The sequence below is a fragment of the Myotis yumanensis genome, unplaced genomic scaffold, assembly GCF_028538775.1.
Source record: "Myotis yumanensis isolate MYYU_CA2020_CCGP unplaced genomic scaffold, mMyoYum1.0.hap1 SCAF_2, whole genome shotgun sequence".
Classification (NCBI taxonomy): Eukaryota; Metazoa; Chordata; class Mammalia; order Chiroptera; family Vespertilionidae; genus Myotis; species Myotis yumanensis.
In genome coordinates this window covers 102614397-102631994 of record NW_027223753.1, presented here as the reverse complement: position 1 = coordinate 102631994, position 17598 = coordinate 102614397, and the positions used below count along the sequence as shown (strand labels likewise).

The 17598-nt window shown below is 39.1% G+C and overlaps 1 protein-coding gene across 6 annotated transcripts in view; it reads left to right on the top strand.

Moving 5' to 3' along the window:
• Positions 1 to 17598, top strand: part of XRN1 (5'-3' exoribonuclease 1) — a 218737-nt gene that overhangs the window by 91831 nt on the left and 109308 nt on the right. For all 6 annotated transcript variants that reach the window (XR_011470291.1, XM_070405900.1, XM_070405899.1 and 3 more), the window contains 4 exons: positions 7919 to 8088; positions 9351 to 9471; positions 9570 to 9668; positions 13063 to 13166. Coding sequence is in view for 5 of the 6 variants with exons in the window: in XM_070405900.1 (XP_070262001.1) it covers positions 7919 to 8088; positions 9351 to 9471; positions 9570 to 9668; positions 13063 to 13166 (494 nt within the window). In the remaining variant the exon portion in view is untranslated. The remainder of the gene's footprint in view (positions 1 to 7918; positions 8089 to 9350; positions 9472 to 9569; positions 9669 to 13062; positions 13167 to 17598) is intronic.

Genomic DNA, 17598 nt, shown 5'->3' with positions numbered 1-17598 from the left:
GAACATAGTGGTGCATATATTCTTTCTAATTAGTGTTTCAGGTTTCTTCAGATAAAATGCCAGAAGTGGAATTGCTGGGTGATAAATCAGTTCAGTTTTTAATTTTTAAGGTAACTCCATGCTGCTTTCCACAGTGGCTACACCAATCTGCAATCCTACCCACAGTTCCCTCTTTTCCACATCCTTGCCAACACTTGCCATTTGTGGATTTATTGATGATTGCCATCTGACAGCTTTGAGGTGTTATCTCATAGTGGTTCAATTTGCAAATCTCTGATAAGTGGTGATGTTGTGCATCTTTTCATGTGTATTGGCCATTTGTGCTCATTTTTTAATTGGATTGTTTATTTTTGTGTTTAGTTTTACAAGTTCTTTATACCGTAAATTTGGGAGATTAACCCCTTATCAGCTGTATTGGTAAATATGTTCTCCCACTCAGTGATGCTTTTGTTGATGCTTTGCTATGCAAAAACTTTTCATTTTGTTGTGGTCCTACTTGTTAATTTTTTGTTTGTTTGTTTCCCTTGACTGAGGAGATAGAGCAGGAAAAAATATTGCTATGAGAAATGTCCAATATTTTACTGACTATGTTTTCTTCTAGGATTTTTACTGTATCGAGTCTAACATTTAAGACTTTAACCCATTTTTAATTTATTTTGTGTGTGGTGGGAGAAGGTCGTCCAGTTTCGTTTTTTGCATGTATCTGTCCAATTTTCCCAGCACCATTCATTGAATAGTCTATCTTTACCCCATTTTATGTTTGTGCCTTCTTTATCAAATATTGACTATAAAGGCTTGGGTTTATTTCTGGGCTCTCTGTTCTGTTCTCTTGATCTATAGTTCTATTTTTATGCCAGTACCAGGCTGTTTTGATTACTAAAGATCTTGTTGTATTGTTGGGTATCAGGTAGTGTGATTCTGCCAACTTTGTTCTTTCTCAAGATCACTGTTGCTATTTGGGTTCCTCTGTGGTTCCATAAAAAATTTTGGAATATTTGTTCTAGTTCTATGAAATGCACCATTGGTATCTTGATAAGAATTGTATTGAATCTCTAGGTTGCTTTGGGTATTATGGACATTTTAATGATGTCATCTCTTCCTGTTCATGAACATGGTATATGTTTCCACTTATTTGTATCATCTTCAGTTTCTTTCTTTAGTGTCTTATAATTTTCCTAGTACAGGTCTTTTATATCCTTGGTTAAAGTTATTCCTAGGTATTTCATTCTTGTTAAATCAATTGTGAATGGGATTGTGTGGTTTTTGTTGCTTTTTTTGTTGTTGTTGTTTAGTTGCCCTTTCTGATACTCATTATTGGCATTTAAAAATACTGCTGATATTTATGTTGTATCCTGCTACTTCACTGAGTCTTTATTAGTTCAAGTAGTTTTCTGGTGGAATTTTTAGGGTTTTCTATATTCAGCCTGATGCCATCTGCAAATAATGAGTTTTACTTCTTCCGTTGCAACCTGAATGCCTTTTGTTTCTTTTTCTTGTCTGATTGCTGTGGCTAGAAGTTCTAGTACTATATTGAACAAATGTGGTGAAAGTGGACATCCTGTCTTCCCAATCATAAGGGCAACATTTGTAGCTTTTGCCCATGGAGTATGATGTTGACTCTGGGTTTATCTTATATGGCTTTTTTACATTGACATATGTTTCCTCTATTCCTACTTTACTGACAATTTTTATCATACATTGGTGCTAGATTTTTTTTTAATTTCTTTATTGGTTAAGGTATTACAAATGTGTCCTCATCCCCCTATTAACCCCCAACCTCCCCCCCCCCATGCTAGATTTTATCAACTGCTTTTTCTGAATCAATTGATATGATCATGTGTATTTTTATCCTTCCTTTTGTGCAAGTGGTGTATCACGTTTATTGATTTGTGGATATTATACCAACCTTGCATCCTCAGAATAAATCACACTTGATCATGGTGTATGATCTTTCTAAAATATTGCTGGATTCAGTTTGCTAAAATTTTGTTGAGGATTTTAACATCTATGTTCATCAGGGATATTAGCCTGTAATTTTCTTTTTTTTATCATGTCTTTATCTGGTTTTGGAATTAGGATAATGCTCGCCTCATAAAATGACCTTGGGAATCTTCTGTCCTCTTACCTTTTTTGGAATAGTTTGAGGATAGGTGTTATTTCTTCTTTGAATGTTTGCTAAGATTCACCTGTAAGCCATCCTGTCTAGGGCTTTTGTTTGTTGGGAGTTTTTTTTTATTATTATTGTTTTAGTTTCACTAGTTCTAATCTGTCTATTCAGATTCTCTGATTCTTTCTGATTTGTTTTGGAAGATTTTATGTTTTTGGGAATGTAACCATTTTGTCCACATTGTCCAATTTGTTGGCTTGTAATAGTTTCCTATGATACTTTGTATTTCTTTGGTGTCAGTTGTTATTTATCCTCTTTCATATCTGATTTTATTTGTTTATTTTTTCTTGTTTAGTCTGATTAAAGCTTTGTCAGTTTTGTTTATCATTTCCAAGAATATGCTCTTGGTTCCATTGATCTTTTGTATTGTTTTATTAGACACTATTTTGCTCATTTCTGCTCTTATCTTTAATATTTACTTCCAGCTCACTTTGAACTTTGTTGTGGTTCTTTTTCCAGTTTCTTTAAGTGTAAAGTTAGATTATTTTTTAGAGATTTACAGGTTACTTGAGGTAGGCCAGTAATGCTATGAATTTCTGTCTTATGCCTGCTATTCTTGTGTCCCACAGATTTGGGTTGTTTTGTTCTCATTTTCATTTGTTTCAAGGTATCTTTTGATTTCTTCCTTGATTTAATTTTTTGCCCATTTATTATTAAGTAACATTATTTAGCCTCCATGTCTTTGTTTTTCAGTTTTCTTGTAATTGATTTCAAGTTTCATAGAATTATGGTCACAGAAGATGCTTGATATGCTTTCAATCTTCTTAAAATTCTTGAGATTTGTTCTGTGTCATAACATGTGGTGTATCCTAGAAAACGTTCCATGGGCACTTGAAAAGAATGTATATCTGCAACTTTGGTGTGGAATGCTCTGAAGATATCAATTAAATCCATCTGATCTTGTGTGTCATTTAAGACTGCAGTCTCCTTGTTGATTTTCAGTTTGGAAGATCTGTCCAGTGATGTCAGTTGGGTGTTAAAATCTGCTACTGTATTACTATCTGTAACTGTATTTCTATCAATATCATCCTTTATTTCCATCAGGATTTGCTTTCCATGTTTATTTTTGTTTTTTCTGGGGTTTTTTTGTTTTGTTTTTTTTTTTTTGCTTTCCATATTTAGATGCTCATATGTTGGGTGTATAAATGTTTACACGGGTTATATCCTCTTTTTGGATTGCTCCTTTTATCATTATGTAGTGTCCTTCTTTGCCTCTTAATATAACCTTGGTTTTAAAGTCTGTTTTGTCACATGTAAGTATTGCTACCCCAGCTTTTTATTCCTTTCCATATGCATGAAATATCATTTTCCATCTCTTTACTTTTAGTGCTTATATGTTTCATTCTGAGGTGGGTCTCTTAAAGACAGCATATACATGAGTCTTGCTTTCTTACCCATTTAGCCACCTCTGTCTTTTGATTAGAGCATTTAAGCCATTTATATTTAAAATGGTTATTGATTTGTATATGTTTATTGCCATTTTATTTTTTAACTATGTTCTTCTGATTCCTCCTCCTCCTCCTCCTCCTTTTCTTCTCCTTTTTGTCTTCCTCCTCTTTCTTCTTCCTTCCTCTTCTTCCTCTCTCCTTCATCTTGGTAACAAAATCCCTTCACTTTTTCTTGTCTGGGAAGCTCTTTATTTCTCCTTTAATCTACACTAATAAAAGAGAAACATGGTAATTAGCGTACAACCACTACCCTTCCCATTGGCTAATCAGCATGTCCTTATGCAAATTAACTTTCAGCCAAGATGGCGGCCGGCAGCCATGCACTGAAGCAAACAGGGAGGCTTGCTTGCTCCAGTGATGGCAGACTCCAATGTTCCCCGCCTAACTTGCCGGCCTCTCAGCTGCAACTCTAAGCAACTATGTTGCAAATATAGAAGCTAAACAAAACCCCAGAAACCGGCTTTCAGTCAGCCGGGCTTCAGCCAGCCGGACTGTAACATTGTATCAAATAAAGAAGGTAAAGGCCAGAAACCTGCTTTCAGCTGTGAGGCCTCAGAGCTAAAGCTGGCCCAGAATAGAAAAAAAAAAAAAAAGGAAAAAAAGGAGCAGTTGGGAGCTTCAGTCACCCGCCAGCCTGAAAACGGCCCTCAGCCCCTTAGCCAGACTGGCCAGGCACCCCAGTGGGGACCCCCACCCTAATCCAGGACACCCTTCAGGGCAAACCAGCCGGCCCCCAAAGGGTAATATGCCTCCTGGCACTGGGATCAGCGGAGCAGCGAGGCTCCCAGCACCAGGATCAGCGTGACAGGGGGCAGCACCCAAACCCCCTGATCACCCTGTGGCTCTGTGTGTGACAGGGGGTGGGGCCACAACCTCCCTATCTGCCCTGCTCTGTTCATGACAGGGGAAGGCGCCCCAACCCCCTCATCAGCCCTGCTCTGTGCCTGATAGGGGGGAGCTCCCCAATACCCTGATCGCCCTGCGGGTCTGTGTGTGACAGGGTGCAGCGCACCAACCCCCTGATCGGCCCTGCTCTGTGTGTGACAGGGTGCGGCGCCCCAACCCCCTGATCGGCCCTGCTCTGTGTGTGACAGGGTGCAGCGCCCCACCCCACCCCCCACGGGCCATGCTCTGTGTGTGACGGGGTAGAGCCATAACCTCTCCATTGGCCCTGCCCTGATTGTGACAGTGGCGGCGCCCCAACCCCTGATCGGCCCTGCTCTGTGGGTGATAGAGGGCGGCGCCACAACCCCCCTGCACGGGCCTTGCTCTGTGTGTAACGGGGTAGAGCCATAACCTCCCCATTGGCCCTGCCCTGAGTGTGACAGGGTGCAGCGCCCTAACCCCCTGATCCGCCCCGCTCTGTGTGTGACAGGGGGCGGTGCCCCAACTCCCCTATCGGCCCTACTCTGTGAGTGACAGGGGGGAGCTCCTCAACCCCCTGATCGGCCCTGCTCTGTACATGACAGGGGGGAGCTCCTCAACCCCCTGATGGGCCCTGCTCTGTGCGTGACGGGGGAGCTCCCCAACCCCCTGATCGACCCTGCTCTGTGTGTGACAGGGTACGGAGCCCCAACCCCCCTGATGGGCCCTGCTCTGTGAGTGACAGGGGGCAGCGCCCCAACCCCCTGATTTGCCCTGCTCTGTGCGTGACAGGGGGTGGTGCCGCAAACTCCCCATCGACCCTGCCTTGAGTGTGACAGGGGGCGGTGCCCCAACCCCCCAATCGGCCCTACCCTGAGCGTGACTGAGGGTGGCATCGCAACCTCCCGATCCGCCCTGCTCTGTGCATGACAGTGGGCGGTGCCCCAACTCCCCAATCGGCCCTACTCTGAGCCTGACCAGGGGCTGCACCTAGGGATTGGGCGTGCCCTCTGCCACCCGGAAGCAGGCCTAAGCCAGCAGGTTGTTATCTCCCGAGGGGTCCCAGACTGTGAGAGGGCACAGGCCGGGCTGGGTGCCCCCCTTCCCCCCCACCCCCCGAGTGCACAAATTTTTGTGCACCGGGCCTCTAGTTTTTAATAATATCCTTGCTGGGAAAAGTAGCGTTGGTTGTCCTTGCTTGTCATTATTTTGAATGTTTTATGCCAATCTCTTCTGGCCTGAAATGTTTCTGTTGAGAAATCTGCCGACATTCTTATGGAAGTTCCCTTATAGGTAATGTCAAGTGCTGTCTGTCGCTAGCCTTGGGCAACCTGTTTGGAACTATCAGAAATCCACACATTGTGGTTCCCCCTGCTGGGCCTGGGCGCGTGTGAAAAGAACCAAGATGCACACCAAGGACTGCTTTTACTATCCCTGGTCCCAGGAGCAGGTTAACAAACATCTCAAAGCACCTAGAAATCTGCCTCTCCTGTGGACTCTCAGTCACTTAAAGAGCCTCTAACTACACTCCTCTGCAAGGATAAGCTCCATAGGGTCATAGGGTGGGGTGAGAGGGATTCCAGCGTGGTGGGGAGGCATCAACTGCGTCCCCCCAGACTGATGCTTCATAGAAGTGCATGCTCTTCCTGTGAAAGATGACTTCCACCAGTATGGGGGAATGTCTCAGCATAAGGATCCTGGTGACTGTCCTCTCAGCTCTCCCCCCAGAGCCACCAACGTTAGACTCTCTTCATGCAGCTCTAGTCTGCCCTGCCCTCCCTCTGCTGGAACCCAGGGCGAGTGGCTGCACACAAAATTTTGTGTTTTTGCCCTTTAAGAATGTGCCTGTATTTTCAACCATCTCTCCCTGGCGGACAGCAAGCAGCTGCTTTTCACAGCTAGATGTTAATGTGGGCACCTTTCTCAGTTCTGGTGCTCTAGGCTGAGGAGCCCAGTTTGGGGTTTAGACTCCATACTTCTCATGGGGAATCCCCTGCAGCTGAGATATCCATCTGGAACTTCAGCTACTGCCAGTGGGAACCAGGCCAGCCCTTCAGAGCCTCTGCACTTCCTACCAGTCTCTATGTGGTCTCCACTTTACATCATTGGTTATATGGCTTCTCTTCAGCAAGTCTTCAGTTGGTTATTCAGGATGGTTTTTTCCTATACTTTAGTTGTAATTCCATTTTGGTCCTGGAAAGAGCTGAGTGCAGGTTCCATCTAAACCACCAGCATATTGTATCTCTGTGGTATATTTTTATGTGTGCTTGCCCTTTGCATTTTCTAAATTGCATGTCATATATTGCCTGTTTATATTCTTTCCCTCATTTTTTATTTTATTTTTAGAGCTCTTTGTATATTAGCACTGTTCTTTCCCGAATGTGGCATTTGTTTCTTGATTTGTGCATGACATCTTTTGTCACATTTTTTTACTTGAAAATGTCTTCCTTTAAAACTGTTTTAGTTTATCACTCCAAATTATCAATACTCCTAGATTTTCTTCTAATACTTTTATTGTTTTATTACTCTGCTTTTTTTTTTGTTACTCTGATTTTTTGGCATATGGTATGAAGTTGGGAAATGTATATGCTTTTTTTCTTTACAGCTAGATAGCTAGTTATGACAACACCACTTAAATATTTGAATACTATGTTTTTGACACAAAATTCTGTGTCTTTTTTTAAACTATTTCTTTTGTTCTTCTGGTCTTTGGTTCTCTTGTGGTATCACTACGAAAATGTTTTGATTACAGTAGCTTTATAAAAAATTATAAGATCCAGCCCTGACCAGTTTGGCTTAGTGGATAGAGTGTCAGCCTGCGGACTGAAGGATCCCAGGTTCGATTCCTGTCAAGGGCATGTACCTTGGTTGTGGGCACATCCCCAATGGAAGGTGTGCAGGAGGCAGCTGATTGATGTTTCTCTCTCATCGATGTTTCTAGCTCTCTATCCCTCTCCCTTCCTCTCTGTAAAATATCAACTCATGTCATTTTGTCTGTTAAAAATATTTTAAACCATTGTAATTCTGATTGGAATTATGTTAAATATAAGATAATTTGTTAATATAAACATTTCTGTACCATTGCAGAATTGTAAAGTAATATAGTAATGCTTTATGATAAATAATAATAATCATGATAAATTCACATTTAAAATTTGATTGTCTGCTTATCCACATTTTGTGACTACTGTTGGAGTAATAGGTCAGAGGAATTTGCAGAGGCAAGTGATATTCTATCATTATCAATCAAGTCCTTTGGCAGTGGATAAATAGTATATTAGTTTTTCCTGTAATGAAATGGAAAAGAATTCCATTAATTAAGGTTTTTGTTTTTAACACACAAAAATAATTATGTTATACAAGTGAAAAAATTTATTCTATATGTTGAAATTACAGAAATTTTATGCTTTTAACCTTTCTCTTCAATCTTTACATTCAGAAGCGATTGTTGGAAGCCATGGAGACATGTAATCACTCCCTCAAAAAAGAAGAGAGGAAAAGAAACCAACATAGTGAGTGCTTAATGTGCTGGTATGATAGAGACACAGAGTTCACCTATCCCTCTCCATGGCCAGAGAAATTCCCTGCCATAGAACGATGTCGTACAAGGTAATATTACTTGGTAATTTTCAAAAACTGTCAAGAGTCCCTACCTCATACCAAAAGAAAAAATTTTTGAATATCTATTTGGAGAATTAACAAATCATTTATAACAGTTACAGTAAATTCATAATGAATTACACCAACTTATATCAAGGACCATAGCATCTCTCTGTCACACACAATTGTTTATATTGTTCTCTGCTTTCATCAGATGCTGCTTCTTTCTCTTCATCTTCTTTTAAGTATTTTAAGTGGTTTTAAGTATTTTCCTCCTGAGTGTATATCTGTATTATTTCTCAAAAGGATGTGTGAATTTTTGTTTCTATTTCCAATGTCTGGTCCCAGCATTATTTGACATGCTATATAACTGTTGCCCAGCCACCCAATTAGAAAGAAGAAAAAAAGAAAGAAGAAGCTTCTCTATTTCTTGCCTCAAACCCACCTCTTCTTTATCTTCCTCATTAAAATGTATTCCCTTTTTTTCTCTTTTCTCTTCTTCCCTGCAAATAATGTATTCAGGTGGTAGTTGAGTTGCAAAGAAAGTGAACATCTCTCAGTTAATATTTTTTTCTTTTAATCCTCACCCAAGGATACTTTTCATTGATTTTTAGAGAGAGTGGGAGAGAGAGGGAAAGACAGAGAGAAACACATGGATTGGTTGCCTCCCTGACCAAGGCCCAGGCCGGGGAGGAGCCTGCAACCAAGGTACGTGTCCCTGACTGGAATCGAACCCAGAACCCTTCTGTCTGCAGGCTGACACTCTGTCCACTGAGCCACACTGGCTAGGTCAAGATTTTTTTCCTTTTTTAAAGCAAAGAGAAAGATGAATAGACATAAAACATTTATTTTACACTCTGGGTTTTGGAAGATGGAGGATATGGAGATGTATAATATACTTAATACATCCATTTATTTTTAAAATTAATTATATATGCATAGCTTTGTTTTTATATAGTTTGTTTATATATGTAGTTTATATATATATGTGTGTGTGTGTCTGTGTGTGTATAGATAGATAGATAGATAGATAGTTTGGTTTTAATGAGTGGGGAAAACTTCCATTAAGTAACCTACAAGCATGTCTGGATCAATAACAACAGAGAATGTGAGTTGTCCTGCTCTATATTTCCTTTGTTTGTAGGAATGAATTGGCGTTGCCTTATTTAAAAGCAAGGATGACTCTTGCAAAATATTCAAGGGAATGCTGAAGAACTGTGATTGCTTATAATGTATGAGTTTTAAATTAAATGCTTTGATTTATTTTTTAGGTATAAAGTAATATCATTAGATGCTTGGCATGTAGACATAAGCAAGAACAAAATAACCAGGGTTGACCAGAAGGCATTATATTTCTGTGGATTTCCTACTTTGAAACACATCAAACACAAAGTCAGTGGCTATTTAGTTCAGAATTTTTTTTTTTACTTTATTGAATATTAAGTGATTATGGAGAAAGTTAAAATTCAATTTCCTGAACTTTTTTAAAGTTTTTTTTGAAGAAAAGCGGAGTTCAAGTATTCCAGCAGAGCAGTCGTGGAGAAAACATGATGTTGGAAATCTTAGTGAATGCAGAATCAGATGAACTTGTAAGTATGTTCTTTATTATATATTTATTGGGTGCTTATCATGCATAAAACTGTCCTAACTGTAACATGTTTACAAGAGGTCTGATATAGTTTCTCCAAAAGTTCACAGTAAGTAAGGATAAAGTAAGCAAACATTTACACAAATAAAAGGACATGTATAATTATGACATAAAGAGAAAAATATGCTCCAGGAACTTTGAAAAAGAAGATGAGCTGTGTGAACTAAGTGTAGACCTGAAGATGAGAATAGGCTTGAACGGGGTGCTAAGAAAAATATCATCACAATGAGGAGAAAAGGAAGGGAAAGGAATTTTAGTTGAAAGGAATAACAAGACCTGGGAATTGCCATCCAATGTAAATTTGCATGTGATGCATTATCTTATTCTTTTTAACCTTTTTGTGTGTCTGGAATTTTTCTTAATACTTCTTTTTTTTTTTAGAATAAGTATGATGTATTTAAGGAGAAGGAACAGATAAACCTGACTGAAGTAGAGGACTTATGTTGGGAAATAGTGGAAGATAAGGTTGAAAACACAGATTGAGCCAGGTTATGGAGGACCTTGAATACTAGGCTCTGGAGTTTAGACTTCTTTAAATCAGTGTTATCTTGAAATTGGTATTTCCTTAAAGGTTAATTTGGTGGCAGTATAATAGACTAAATTGCACAAGAGAGAAATGGAAGAAAATGGAAAAGCCTTCAAGTTCAGCGATTGTGGTTATAGAATCATTAGGCAATAAGGGCATAAATTGTGATAGTTGTAATAGATCTTGATCAGCAATTTTCATCTCACAACTCACCAAAAAATATATTTTCTGCCCATCTGACAAGAAAAATAGGTATAACTTTGATTCATTCACACCAGATAGCTATTGCTCTATTGGCTGTCATTTTTTAATTTGACAATCTAAGGGAAAAGAGGTCAGTGCCTCTTACTAAATAGTCAAGTACTGCATGTTTTAAAAGTTCTTGTGGCGTACCGGTTGAAAATCGCCAGTCTTAGATGAACAAGACTAAATAAAATTGACATTTGATCAGTTGTTTAAATCTGGAAGTTGAAAAGAGGAAGAAAATGTTAAACGTAACTCTTAGGATCCATGATAAATAACTAGAAAATAATTGCTGTTTACTGGAATAAAAAAGTTAAAATGGGAGAGTCCCTGATTTGAAGGGATTCATGATAAATAATGATGGAATTTTAAGGTGGTGCTATGACTTGTAACTACAGCTGCCCTACCAGCCTTTCTCAAAGAGATCCACAGAGATTTTAAGCCCTAATGCCCTAAATTATCCAGTTGCATATACTGGATTAAACTTATCTTCTGCATTTAGAAGGGTGCTTTTTACGTACTATCCTTGGGAAAATTGAGAAAATAGTCTGATTGTTTATAATATTCTGTATTTGAGATGAAAAACCTCCATTGAGAAAGGGTGCTTAGTAGTATACACAGTTTAATATCTGGAGCTAGAGCTTAGAGGGTAGATAGGTATATACAGTCATCAGCAAGGAGGTGATGGCTGAGGCCTGGGGCTCATTTCCTTGAGGAAAAAGAATTCTGGGGATTCTAGGTCTAGCATCAAGAAATACTCACAGTTATAAAGAGTGGAAAAGGAATAGTAAAAGTGACATAGTGTTCAGAGAGGTAAAAGAGAATGATTCCCAAGTTAGTAGTATCACAGTAGCATGAAGTGGATGCTGCATGTGGTTCAAGAATAAAAAAAAAAAAAAACTAAAACCAAGTCTGAATTTGTCCTTTAGGCATCGTTTTTGGCCTTTGATAATTCCATTCTTATAGATTGGTGGAGGCTGAAATACAATTCCTAAGGATTAGTCTGGGGCCGCATACTAGTAGATGGAAAGTAGAGGTAGCAGCCATTAAGCTCGTGGTTAAGAAGTTTATCATTAAAAGAAGGCTAAGTACAAAACTAGGTAGAGAAGAGGCAGTTCATCAAGCAAAATTCAAACAGAAGGGAAATAGGGCTAGTGGAGAAAGGAGGTAGGTATTAAAACCTATGAACAATAATAGATACAGAGGCAGAACTGCCTCAAACAGATTGTCAAACTGCAGCGGGAAGGCCAGGGAGGGTTGGGGGGCAGGAGGGAGGGGGGTAAGAGATCAACCGAAGGACTTGTATGCATGCATATAAGCATAACCAATGGACATAGACACTGGGGGTAGGGGAGGCCAGGGGATTGTCAAGGGCGGGGTGGGGGGGGAAGGGACACATATGTAATACCCTTTGCAATACTTTAAGCAATAAAAAAATTTAAAAAAAATAAATTCCACATGTCAGTGAAAAAAAATAAATAAATAAAGGATACTGTAACAATAAAAAAAAAAAAAAAAAGTACAGAAAGTACTGTGAAGGGGCCCGGCCAGTGTTGTTCAGTGGTTGGGCAGCTAGAGTTGTTACTTTGTTATATCAACCACAAAGTGAAAAGAAATCAGATTTCTTAGGTTCTGTTTTATACTGCCTGGCTATTTGATGTGAAAAAATGAATAATCATAGCCCTTTTCTAGACATTTCTGTTGTTGTTTTTTCGTTTTCAATAAGAAAAATAAGCAAGATGATCGTGAAAATAATGGAATCATAGAATTTTACAAGTAGGTGGGATTTTGTAAAGCCACTAGTTCAACTCATTAATTTTACAAATTAAAAAACTGAAGTGGAAATTTAAAAAGGGACATCCACTCAGCTAGTTAGCAGCAAAACTAAAAACTTAAGTTTCTTGCTGAACATTGTTTCTGCTAATGTTGACTATTATTATGGACAGTAATACATTGTGGATCAGCACTCTTTTATTTTACTGAAACTTATTTTCTCACCAAATAATTTAATTTAGGATTAGAATCAGTGGGCTGCTCTACTAAGTAACTGCCACTGCTATTGAGAAAGTGAGTAGGAAGCAAGCTTCCTAGTGTCCTGATGTATATACTGCAGAAAAGTACTTTCTATTGGTCATACTGTCTCTAATAAGAAGAGGTTGGCATAGAGGAAGGTAAACTTGGTTAACTTTTACAGATTCCTACTAAATGGTGAACAAAGGCATGTAGGTAAAAACAACTGAAAATAATTTTTTTTAAAAGAGAGGTCTCAAAAGTCCTGGAGAATGTACTAGAAAGAAAAAGAAGAGAAAATTAACTGAATTTCAGTGTATGTAAGATTTAAGTTGGAATAAAGTTGAGAAGAGCAGCACAACTAAGAACTATAGGGAATAGGTATTAGAGGGTATAATTGACTTGAATGAGCAAATGTTTTATCTGTTTTAATTATTATTTTATAGATTTTTAAATGCACAGTTATAAACACAAGCCATTTTTAAATTAATATTTCTTCTTTATAATTTTCTCCTGGACCTGACATATAAATGAACTTCTCTGCTTTTACTTTAAGAGTGTAGAAAATGTAGCTTCATTGGTGCTTGGAAAGTCTGTCTTTGTTAACTGGCCTCATCTTGAAGAAGCTAGAGTTGTTGGTATATCCGATGGAGAAACCAAGTAAGATTTGCTTTATAATTCTTTTTAAATTTATATTTCCTTTACTACTTAATGGCTTTTATTGATACATTTTTAGCTGATAGAAATATTGATATATTTATACTCTATAGTAAAAATGAAATCACACCACTTGAAGTTTAACCACTATTGCGGTTTATTGTGCATTCCTTGAGATATTTTATATGCATTTATTATTTTTTCCCTTTTGCCTTCTTTTCCTTTTAATAGCTTGGAAGTTCTATAGCTTAATTCTTTTCTACCAGTTACCATTATATTATTTATGAAATAATTTCTCTTTTTTAAAATAAATCTTTATTGTTCAGATTATTACAGTTGTTCCTCTTTTTTCCCCCCATAGCTCCCCTCCACCCGGTTCCCACCCCACCCCATGCCCTTACCCCCCACCCCCACCGCCCCCCCCCCCCCCCCGTCCTCGTCCATAGGTGTAACATTTTTTTTAAAATGTGTTTTTATTGATTTCAGAGAGGAAGGGAGAGGGAGAGATAGAAACATCAATGATGAGAGAGAATCATTGATCGGCTGCCTCCTGCATGCCACCAGCTGGGAATCGAGCCCGCAACCCAGGCATGTGCCCTTGACTGGAACCAAACCTGGGACCCTTCAGTCCGCAGTCCAACGCTCTATCCACTGAGCAAAACTAGCTAGGGCATAGGTGTAACATTTTTGTCCTCTTCCCGCACCCCCACACCCCGTTCCCCCCAAGAATTGTCAGTCCACTTCTTTCTATGCCCCTGATTCTATTATATTCACCAGTTTATTGTGCTCATCAGATTTTTTATTCACTTCATTTTTAAGTTCACTTGTTGATAGATATGTATTTGTTGTCACTTTGTTGTTCATAATTTTTATCTTTACCTTTTTTTCTTCTTCCTCTTCTTAAAGAATACCTTTCAGCATTTCATATAATACTGATTTGGCGGTGATGAACTCCTTTTGCTTTTTCTTAGCTGTGAAGCTCTTTATCTGACCTTCAATTCTAAATGATAGCTTTGCTGGGTAGAGTAATCTTGGTTGTAGGTTCTTGCTATTCATCACTTTGAATATTTCTTGCCACTCCCTTCTAGCCTGCATAGTTTCTGTTGAGAAATCAGCTGACAGTCGTATGGGTACTCCCTTGTAGGTAACTGCCTTGTTTTCTCTTGATGCTTTTAAGATTCTCTCTTTGCCATTTTAATTATGATGTGTCTTGGTGTGGTCCTCTTTGGATTCCTCTTGTTTGGGGTTCTCTGCACTTCCTGGACTTGTAAGTCTATTTCTTTTACCAGGTAGGGGAAGTTTTCTGTCATTATTTCTTCAAATAGGTTTTCAATATCTTGCTCTCTCTCTTCTTCTGGCACCCCCATAATTCGTATGTTGGTACGCTTGAAGTTGTCCCAGAGGCTCCTTACACTATCTTTATATTTTTTGGATTCTTTTTTCTTTTTGCTTTTCTGGTTGGGTGTTTTTTGCTTCTTTGTATTTCAAATCTTTGCCTTGATTCTTGCGATCCTCTAGTCTGCTGTTGGATCTCTGTAAATTATTCTTTATTTAGTCAGTGTATGCTTAATTTCTGATTGGTCCTTTTTCATATCCTTGAGTGTCTCACTAAATTTCTCAAAGGTTTCTAGAAGATTCTTGAGTAACCTTATAACTGTGGTTTCAAACTCTATAGTTTTGAACTCCAGTAGTTTGCTTTCCTCTATTTCTTTCATTTGTGACATGTTTCTTTGTCTCCGCATTTTGGCTGCTTCCCTGTGTTGATAGAGTGGCCTTGTGTGTTAGGTGTCCTATAGGGTCCAGTGGCTCAGCCTCCCCAATTACCTAAGGTGGACACTCTTGGTGCACCCCTTTGTGGGCTGTGTGCACAGTCCTGTTGTAGTTAAGTCTTGATTGCTCTTGGTATCACTGGGAGGAATTGACCTCCAGGCCAATTGGCTGTGAGGACCAGCTGTGTCTACAATGGGAGAACTGCTGTTCTGGAGACACCCTTATGGGGCAGGAATTGCTTTAGTGGGGCTTTGGTACTCACTGAGTCTGCCCCCTTGAGTGTGTCACTTATGGATGTGAAGAGTTATAATCTGGTATGGTCTCACACTGACCACTGGGTATACTGGCTCTTGGATCTCCAAGGAGGTGCAAAGTCAGCCGCTGCCTGAGGCCACCCAGCAGGAGCTACAGAGAGATCTGCAGATTTCTCCTCTTTGTATTGGGTTTGGAAGTGCCCAGATGAGGCCCAGCTGTGAAGCAATGCAGGCTGCTGCTGACAGGGCTTGGGCCTTCTTTTGGAAGCTTTGGAGCTCCCTGACCCAGTGCAGTTTGTTAGGTTTTAGGTTGCAAAAGGACAGGCCATTCATATGCAAAAGCTGCTGCACACAGCTTGGGTGGGGTTGTAAATTGGGTGGGGTGGGGTTTCAGGGACTCACCAGGGCAGAGCAAACAGTAATGGCTGCCAGTCAGCCCTGTCCCGGAGAGGTCTCCGCATCTCTGCATCCCGTTCCCCTGTGCAGGAACAATGATCGCTGCGAGCACCTCTGAGAGAAAGCCGCCCTTGCATTCCAGCCCGATGCCAGACAGTCCAATTTCTCCCTGTATGAGTCTTGTCCCCAAAGTCTCACCTGGAACTGGAGTTGAGAGCAATTGGGAGCTTGTATCTCCCTCCCAATTGAAAAAAACAACAGCGCTCCCAGTTGCCAGCCCATCTCGCGCACGCCTCCACAATTCCTACCAGTCTCAATGTGGTTTTTTCTTTCTTTCTACTTGTAGAACTTCCACTCGTGCAGCTTTCCTGTAGTTCTGGATGCTATTTGTTTTGTCTTTTAGTTGTAGTTTTGATGTGGTTGTGAGAGGCAGCAAGTACAGGTGTTTACTTATGCCGCCATCTTGGTTGTCTCCGAAATATATTTCTCTTGATGACAAGAATGTGTAGCATATATAGGGTGTTCCCCCAAAATATATATACACTTCTAATGATTATAAAGTCAGTGTTCATTAACATACCGTTCATTTTCAAAATTTAAAAGTATCTACAGAAATGAATAATTTTTTTGTCAATGCCTGTTTTCAAACTAGATGTTCTATTCCAGGCACTGCTGATCATGCGAAGCAATGTAATTGCAAATATCAAGAATCATTTTGTTTGGTTTTTGTGTGCCCTCAATTCATCAACTGTTGCGGGTTTTATACTTTAAACATTATCTTCTATGTATCCCCATAGAAAAGTCTAGTGGATAATTTTATTTTTGTTCAATACTTTTAATACCTACCTCCTTTCTCCACTAGCCCTATTTCTCTTCTGTTTGAATTTTTGCTTGATGAACTGCCTCTTCTCTACCTACAGTTTTGTATGTAGCCTTCTTTTAAATGATAAGCTTCTTAACCATGGGCTTAATGGCTGCTACCTCTATGTTCCATCCACCTTTGTCTGGCTTCACCCATTATTTCAAATCAGTTAAAGCTGTAAAAGAGTGAAAATTAAGTGAGTTATTAGCTGTTAAAGTGTGTCCCCCCAAAAATATTAAAAGTTTAGTCTGGCTGAAAAGAAAGAAACATCAGTTGAGCTATCAGCTGTTAAAGTGTGTATACATGTTTTTGGGATACCCTGTATATAACCTTACCTTTACCATGCCCCTCCCAGATTTCTTTTAAATAATAATTTTTAAAAAAAACTATTTTCTAGCTGTAACCGGTTTGGCTCAGTGGATAGAGCATCAGCCTGTGGACTGAAGGGTCCCAGGTTCGATTCCAGTCAGGGGCATGTACCTTGGTTGCGGGCACATCCCCAGTGGGGGGTGTGCAGGAGGCAGCTGATCGATGTTTCTCTCTCATCAGTGTTTCTAGCTCTCTATCCCTCTTCCTTCCTCTTTGTAAAAAAATCGATAAAATATATTTAAAAAACACCTATTTTCTATTTTAAAAACAATTTTTTAAAATTTTATTCAAGTTCACAATCATTTTGTCAGTGATTATTTAGACCAGTTATTCTTTGTCATTTCTATCTTTATTTCATGTAAACTTGGTCTGATTTCTTGTTCTTTTATTTTCATATAATTTTCTAAAGTAACTTTTTTTCCAGAGAAAATGAGGGGATCTTATGTTTTCTAAGTTATTACATGATCAAATGAACTTTTTTGTTTTCCTCCCACATAGGTTTAGAATTATAGACGCCCAGTTGTTTTTCTTCAGATCTGTACAAACATATCTTAATTATGTTCTGTCATGTAATTTTCTTGATGAGAATTCAGTGCATGTATGAATTTTTCCTTTGTGGGTATTTGCTTTTTTGTATGAAATTGTGAGAGTTCTTTTTTAATTATCAGAACTCAGTCCCTCTGCCTTCTGGATGAAATGTATTTTATCAGTTTTTTATTTTATGGATCATGCTTTTGATCTAAGAACTCTTCTAGCCCTAGGTACCTGAGATTTTTTTTCTATA